The sequence below is a fragment of the Crotalus tigris genome, unplaced genomic scaffold (assembly GCF_016545835.1).
Source record: "Crotalus tigris isolate CLP2741 ecotype Arizona unplaced genomic scaffold, ASM1654583v1 scf7180000024422.1470167, whole genome shotgun sequence".
NCBI classification, from domain to species: Eukaryota; Metazoa; Chordata; class Lepidosauria; order Squamata; family Viperidae; genus Crotalus; species Crotalus tigris.
The window spans coordinates 122328-130503 of record NW_024100588.1 but is presented as its reverse complement, the minus strand read 5'-3'; the positions used below and the strand labels follow the sequence as shown (position 1 = coordinate 130503).

The following is an 8176-nucleotide window of genomic DNA, read 5'->3' as shown; positions in this document are numbered from 1 at the left end:
TGATGCTTGGCAATTGACCTGTACTTATGGTTTTTTGCAGCACTCTGCAGTCATATTATTTTTTTTATTTTTTTATTTTAGTCTAGTCTAGTCTAGTCTAGTCTAGTCTAGTTTAATCTATTTTGGTGGAAAATTCCAATAAACAATGGATTTGTTTAATAACCAAGACCTTCACTAAATATCTGCTTTTTTAAAAAAGGTCATAAATGATCCACTGGATGATTGGCATGACGTATGATTATAATTCAGTGTTGAATTAAAGTCATACTATATATTAAGGACTTCCTTTAGCTGGGATGTTATATGAAGACATTAAAACATAGGTCAAATGGTTGATTAGTGGAGAACTGATTCACCATATTCCAACTTCTAAAAGAGTTACACAATCTGTATTCTGACTCCTATATTATTCAGTTTTTAAATTAAAAATATGGTTAGAGTCTATACCAAAACTGATTTTTCCCCTCTGTTCTGTGGCTATTAAATCCATTCCCACTCAGCTATATCATGTGGCTGTCTGTTTCCCAATGCAGTTTTCATGAATTAGCATCATGCAACATAATATGTCAATCTGAAACAGTCTGAATTCCACCACTTGACAATCAAGAATTTCAATTAACCTATTTCTGGAAGAATGCATCAATCTTACTGGAATAAATGGAGCAGAGAGTGGGGAATAGTATAGTGTACTGGAGGAATGGAATGGAATGGAATGGAATGGAATAGAATAGAATAGAATAGAATAGAATAGAATAGAATAGATCCATAGTAGCTATAATCAATGCCTATACTTATGTCTATATTTACATCTTTCTTTTGGTTTATAGATCCCAAAATTTTATTTTTGTCTTGTGGCTCATTTCTTTTTGCCTCAGGAGAATTCAGATGGTTTTAAGTTGTTTGCATAGGTGACAGTGTCACTATCATAGTGAAATTAGCTTGTTTGTCTCTTCCAAATCCTATGGGTCTCTTTGGAAAAAAGAAGAACTGACCCTGAAGGATGTTATTTATCGTTCTCATGATATTCCTTCCCATGGATGGAAGACCCAAAGATTTGTGAGCTGAATTGATAGTATCCATTTCTCTTTGAAAAACTTCTCAAGAATACTGATCTACTTCAACGATCGTGTTGCAGACAGAGGCATTTGCGCATAAAAAGAAGACACTCATGGTAAATGTTAGTATCCATGGAGATACTGCTAATAGTAATGCCTCAAATGGTGTGCAAGGATCCTAACCTTCAGTGTGGCTTTCATGAGCCGGTTCCTATTCACCACAAATATCATCAGCATGGAGATGTTAATATTGCTAGCATTATTTCTGTATTTTTTACATTTTCTAAACCCATTGATTTCAGTCAAAATCCTTCTCAGGGATTTCGTGATGGACTTATGTAAGTACAACATCATTTCATTGTCAGATTCTGGACATCACTGTTAAATGACATGATGCTTCAAGTGTTTTTTTTTTTTTAATGACAAAATATTTGGAAAGAAGCATCTTAAACAGGATGCTAGATTTATTTTATGTGAAAATATATTGTGCTTTAGTTTCCATGTAAAGTTGAAAAAGGGCCAAATCTCCATTTATAAAAAAATCCCATTTATACATACATATATATATATATATATATATATATATATATATATATATATATATATATATATATATAAATATAGAGGGATGTATGTCTTCATTTATGAAGATAGCAATAGCACTTAAACTTATACACTGCTCTACAGTGCTTTACATCACTCTCTGAGCCACTTATAACATCAGTATATTTTCCCCAAAATATTAGGTCCTCATTTTACTGACCTTGGAAGGATGGAAGGATGAGTCAACCTTGAGCTGGTCAGGATAAAATTCTTGGCAGTTGGCAGAATTAGCTTAGAAAACTGCATTTTAACCACTGTGCAACCAAGATTCAGAAGAATCTACCACTAAGATTTTTTTCGGGGGGGGCATATATTTCCCATGATAATTTTTCTTATTTGATATTTCTGACACATAAGAAATTTCATCCATATTTAAAAACTGAGGTTGGATACTAGGCTTTCACTTGTGTTAAGAAATAATGCTTCCAATTTGAAGCCAGTATTTGATTTGTAATAAAAATAAACTCCAGTTCCTGGGAGCGTATATATGTAGTATATAGTATTTTGCTTTGCATTTTTGAGGGTCTTAGATGAATAATAAAAATACATTTTTGAGGGTCTTAGATGAATAATAAAAATACATTGCACAAAAAATGTTGTACTGAAAAATTTGAAAAGCCATAATAAGAAACAAGCAACTCTTAATGCATTCTTAACTGAGATTTTTTTTTTTTTTTTTTGGTTTTACAGAATATATTTTCAGAATTACCAGCACATCCTGGCCTTAGTGTTTACTGTACAACAGATTAATGAAAACTCCCAAATTCTACCCAATGTAACACTGGGCTTTCACATTTTTGACAGCCATTTTAGTCCAGGCTGGACTTACTTTGCCTCAATGTTGCTGCCTTTCACTCAGGGAAAATTCATCCCTAACTACAAGTGTGGGATCCCAAAGATTTTGGCTGCAGTCATTGGGGGACCTGACATTGCTCTTCACATGGCAACTATATTGTGCATCTACAAAGTTCCTCAGGTATGATGTAAGGAAGATATACATTTTTTATTCTGCCATACCTCCCCAGACATCTGTATACTTTTCTTTGTAAAAAGAAGAGAACTTTCAGATTCCTAGTTATTATTTTCTGCTTGGTAGCATCACCATAGCAGCATCAATAACTGTAACTCTGAACAGACAATGGGGATATTTGGCCTAGCAAAGTGTTCTCCAATTCTAGAAGCTGAACTAAGGTTCAAATGTAAAATATTCACAATGAGATTACTTCCAGGGAAAGATATTTAATGATACCTTAAAAGTGAAATCTTGACTGATATTACAAAATAAAAATGACTAGTATTTCATTATTTAAATTCAATGGTAGTAAAAGACTCAAATGAAAATTTATGTTTTCGGAAGCTCACATAGACCTTAGGAATTGCATATGTTTATCTTTCCGTAGTTGACCTATGGCTCTGCTCAAGTCATGGATGAAAAGACTCAGTCAATTTTCTTCCAACAAATGTTTCCAGATGAATCCCACCAACGTAATGGCCTTCTGCGGTTATTGCTATATTTTAGATGGATCTGGATTGGAATTCTTGTAGTAAAAGATGAAAAAGGAGAGAAATTTCTCAAGGAGATACTCCCAACATTTTTTGAGCATGGCATCTGCATTGAATTCATAGCAGAGTTCCCAAATGTAGCTTTTTACACCGATTTTACTGATATCATAGATGAAGGATTACATATATACCATGTTCTCATGAACGGCACTGCTAATGTGATCATCTTATATGGTAACATTTACTCCTTATCAGTTCTGAGAAGTTTCCTCCAGTTTTCAGAAGTGGAGGATGTACCAAGGAAGGAAAAGATTTGGCTTATAAGTGCTCAGACAGATTATACTTCAGTGTCTATTCATAAATCTTGGGATATCCATTTCCTACATGGTGCTTTATCCTTTGCAGTTCACTCAAAGGAGGTCCAAGATTTCCAGGAATTTCTTCAGAACTTAAGTCCATACAACAACCAACATGATCATTTTTGGAAAGATTTTTGGGAACAGGCATTTGATTGTTTCTTTACAAACTCAGAAATGGAGAGGCCTGAGAAGAAATGTAGTGGAGAAGAGAGGCTTGAGACCCTTCCCATATCTGTGTTTGAAACACGCATGAGCAGTCAGAGTTACCATATTTACAATGCAGTCCATGTTGTGGCACATGCTTTGCAATCTCTGTATTTATCCAAATCCAGGGAAAAAGCAATAGTGAAAAAAGGAAGGAAAAAGTTTCACAATCAAATGTGGTGGGAGGTAAGTCTGTAATTAGTGTAGTGTAGAAACTAAAATATCTTTAGAAGTAAATGTAGTAAGGTAGTTTAAGTAGCTTTTACTATTAAAGTACAAAGTGCAGTTTATTTTCCTTTTTATATTGCAATTTTATCCTAATTTTATTTCAGTAATCTGATATTTTACCTCTACTGCTATTTTTGAATGATTGTTATGTTATTTGTCTGGTATTGGCTTACAACTAAAAAAAGGTTTTGTATATTCTTTCTGTAAAGAGGCATCCATATATATGGTTTGAACAAATGAATTATTTTTCCCTCCCTCTCTTCTGTTCTCTCTTTGTCCCTCTCTCCATATTGATGTATTGCAGGTTCATTCCTTTCTGAAAAGTGTCAGATTCAACAACAGTGTTGGTGAAAAGATCTCCTTTGATAAAAATGGAGAATTCATTGGTGGATATGATATTATCAACTGGATCACATTCCCAAACCAATCTTTTATAAGGGTCAAAGTAGGAATGGTAGATCCCACAGCTCCAGCAGACAAGTTCTTCAATATTTCTGTAGATTCCATCACGTGGCCAGTCAGCTTTAATCAGGTTAGCTGTTTGAATCTACATTGGTCTGTCTTTATTTATATACTATAAAATGTTATTATTAATGAAAGTCTCATGGCATCATCTCTGAATGTCTGTAAGAATATTTACTTTCCTAATAGTTGGTAAACAGCATTGTACCGTTTATTTTGGGCCTCTGTTAATTATGGACAAAGGTTTTCATGGTTTAGAAGTGAACACTGAAATCCAGTGTATTACATTTCATCAGTCTGTTGACTTCAAATTCAGAACCTGAGAAACCATCTTTTACTAACCAATACAGAAATTGTCTTTGGAAAATTGGGATGATAATTATGAAAGGCCAATAAATATAAGTATTTAATGAATTGTTATTTCAGACCCATTCCATCTTGAAAGGGTGTCATCACATCATATCACATCAATTTTTTTTTCTGTTCATTCTATTCATTCATGTCACCCCTAGTCCTTCTCTTCATTGAACTAGGCATACTCAGTTCCAGCAATCATTCCCCATGTGTTTTAGCCTCCAGTCCCCTAATCATTTTTGTTGCTCCCTTCCGTACTCTTTCTAGAGTCTCAACATTGTTTTTACATTGTGGTGCCCAAAACTGGATGCAGTATTCCAAGTGTGGCCTTAGCAAGGCATTGTAAAGTGGTATTAACACTTTACGTGAACTTGATTCTATCCCTTTGATAATGCATCCTAACACTGTGTTGGATTTTTTATCAGTGGCAGTACACTGATGGCTCATGTTTAAATGATTTTCCACTAGGACTCTGATATCCTTTGCATAGTTACTAATATTGAGCAAAGTGCCACCTATACTGTACCTGTGGTTTTGGTTTTCCTTGCCTAAATGTAGAATCTTACATTTTTCACCCTTGACTTTCATTTTGTTAGATAGCCCGCAATGTTCAAGTCTATCAAGATCCTTCTGTATCTTAAGCCTGTCTTCTGGAGGGTTGGCTATTCCTTTCAACTTGGTGTCATCTGCAAATCTGATGAGTTCCTCATCTATCCCCTCATCCAATTCATTGATGAAGATGTTGAAGATCACTGGGCACAGAACAGAGCCCTGGGGCACCCCATTACACACTTCCCTCCATGTAGATGCAGTTCCATTGAGGACCACATGTTGAGTATGGCCAGTAAGCTAGCTACGAATCCATCTGGTGGTGATGCTGTCTAATCCTAACTTCTTCATTCATTGATAGGCATTGCCTCTGTCTTTGTGTAATGATCCTTGTGAGACAGGATACAGCAAGGCCAAGAAAGAAGTGGAGTCATTTTGCTGCTATGATTGCCATCTATGTCCAGAGGGGAAAATTTCAAAGGAGAAGGGTAGGAAATTTCCACATATAATGGGAGTAAGCCCTATTATACGAAGGGTATATGAGCATACAACAAAGTCTATAATCAGTTGTAACTATTCCACTGTTTTCTTTTTCAGACAAGGATGATTGTTCTCCATGTCCCAAAGATCAATATCCCAATTCTCAGAAAAATATGTGCATTCCAAAGCGGATCACCTTTTTATCCTGTAAAGAACCTTTGGGGATCAGTCTGACTGCTCTTTGTCTTTGCTTTGTTTTAATGACAATTTTGGTAATAATAATCTTCATGAAACATAAAGACACTCCTATTGTCAAAGCCAACAACCGGAATCTGACCTACACTCTCTTAGTTTCCCTCCTCCTCTCCTTCTTTTGTGTCTTTCTATTTATTGGGAGACCTGAAAAGATTGTGTGTCTGCTTCGACAACCAGCTTTTGGCCTCATTTTTTCTGTGGCAGTTTCTTGTATATTGGCCAAAACCTTTGTTGTGGTTCTAGCATTCATGGCCACCAAACCTGGTTCCAAATTAAGGAAATGGGTGGGGGGAAGAATGGTCAGTTTTATTCTTCTCTCCTGCATCCTTGTTCAAATTTCTTTTTGTGCTGCATGGCTGATAACCTCTCCACCATACCCAGATACTGATATGCAGTCAATGTCTGAAGAAATCATCATGGAGTGCAATGAGGAATCGGTTATGTTCTATTGTGTTTTGGGCTTTATGGGATTTCTTGCTCTAGTTAGCTTCTCTGCTGCTTTTCTAGCTAGGAAGTTGCCTGACAGTTTCAATGAAGCCAAATTCATCACCTTCAGCATGTTGGTGTTCTGCAGTGTTTGGCTGTGCTTTATTCCAACCTATCTCAGCACAAGGGGAAAATATATGCTGGCTGTGGAGATCTTCTCCATGATTTCCTCCAGTGCTGGATTATTGGTGTGCATCTTTTTTCCCAAGTGTTTTATCATTGTGATGAGACCTGAACTGAACACTAAACATCAGCTCATGAAAAGAAAGTTTTAAGAAATCTGTTTGTTTCCCTGATATTCTTGATATGTACATGTTGAAGAACGTGGACATTTAACCCAAAATTAATGTGCAGATAGATTGGTATTCCATATTGTCTATCCCCTGAGATTTGGATATCTCGGAACATATTGTATAAATAAACCAGCAGTAGCAGAACTTTATTTATTGACATATATCAGTATATAGTGGGGCTAAGGATGGCAAGAATAGTTAATTCTCTTTACAGAACAATGGGAATTGTTCCTCCGTATTTGATTGGTTATAATTTTGTTAGGAATAACAGTCTAACACTAAATATATAGATTTCATGTGAATTATTAAATTGTCTTTATTGGTCATCTTAACTTACATGTGGAATAGAAGTTGAGATTAAATACAAATGAGCCTTTGGTTAAACAGGGAGGTCCTATGAATTGTCTCTGAATCAATCAAAACTTACAGATCCTCTGCTACACAACATATGAAGTGGAAATCTATGAAAAGTGGGGTAAATGCAAAAGATATTCGAGTTGGCCATATGTATTCTTCTTAGTACCAAGTGCAATTAAAATCTTGGGGGGGGGGGAAATGCAATTCTGGCAAATCCAAATAAATACCACCAGAAGTACCATACACACTAGTATCCCATTTACACAATGGTCTTTTTCTAGGAAATTGAGCGATCTCTGTACCAAGTATGTCCACTATATAGAATAGCATGTTCCATGTTCATCGATCTGTTGAGTACAGAGAGTGTTGCATCAGTTGACTGAAAGGCAGACCATGATTCTAAATGCCAGGTTATGAAATCATGCTGGTTCTATGGTTTGTCTCTGGCTCAAATTTGCAGAGACTTTGGAACGTCTCTTTTTTTGTGGCTATAGCAGAAGAGGTAGGGTGTAGTGTTCTATAGAAAATATCAAGTGTTTCACTAATAGAAATGAGATTTAAATAGACAGAGCCTATAGTGTTTGCCACTAAACTATATTGCTTTGACAGGAATTCCTTTTATAAGTGTGCTGCTAGGGAAGACTATGATGAGTCTTTTCTAGGGGCAGAGAGGCATTGGGTATGTCTAGTCTAATGGAAATAAGGACAAGGGGAGACATGAAAGCAGTGTTCCAGTATTATAGGAGCTCCTACGAAGATGAGGGGGTGAAACTATTTTCCAAAGTACCAAAAGGCAAGAGAAGAAACAATGGATGCAAACTTAGAAAGGAGAGAAGTAACCGTGAACTATGGATAAATTACCTAATGATGAGAACAATCAACCAATGGAATATATTGCCTTCAGAAATTGTGGGTGCTCTATCACTAAAGGCTTTCAAAAAGAGACTGGACAATCATTTATCTGAAATGGTATAGGGTCTCCTGCAAA

At 35.8% G+C, this 8176-nt stretch overlaps 1 protein-coding gene across 1 annotated transcript; it reads left to right on the top strand.

Annotated features, from left to right (window-relative positions):
- Positions 1-1187: 1187 nt before the first annotated feature.
- On the top strand, positions 1188-6813 carry LOC120302070 (vomeronasal type-2 receptor 26-like). The gene is made up of 5 exons (XM_039330002.1): positions 1188-1393; positions 2349-2634; positions 4257-4484; positions 5679-5805; positions 5915-6813. Exons 1-5 carry the CDS (start codon positions 1188-1190, stop codon positions 6811-6813), a joined length of 1746 nt encoding a protein of 581 aa, XP_039185936.1.
- Positions 6814-8176: the final 1363 nt, after the last annotated feature.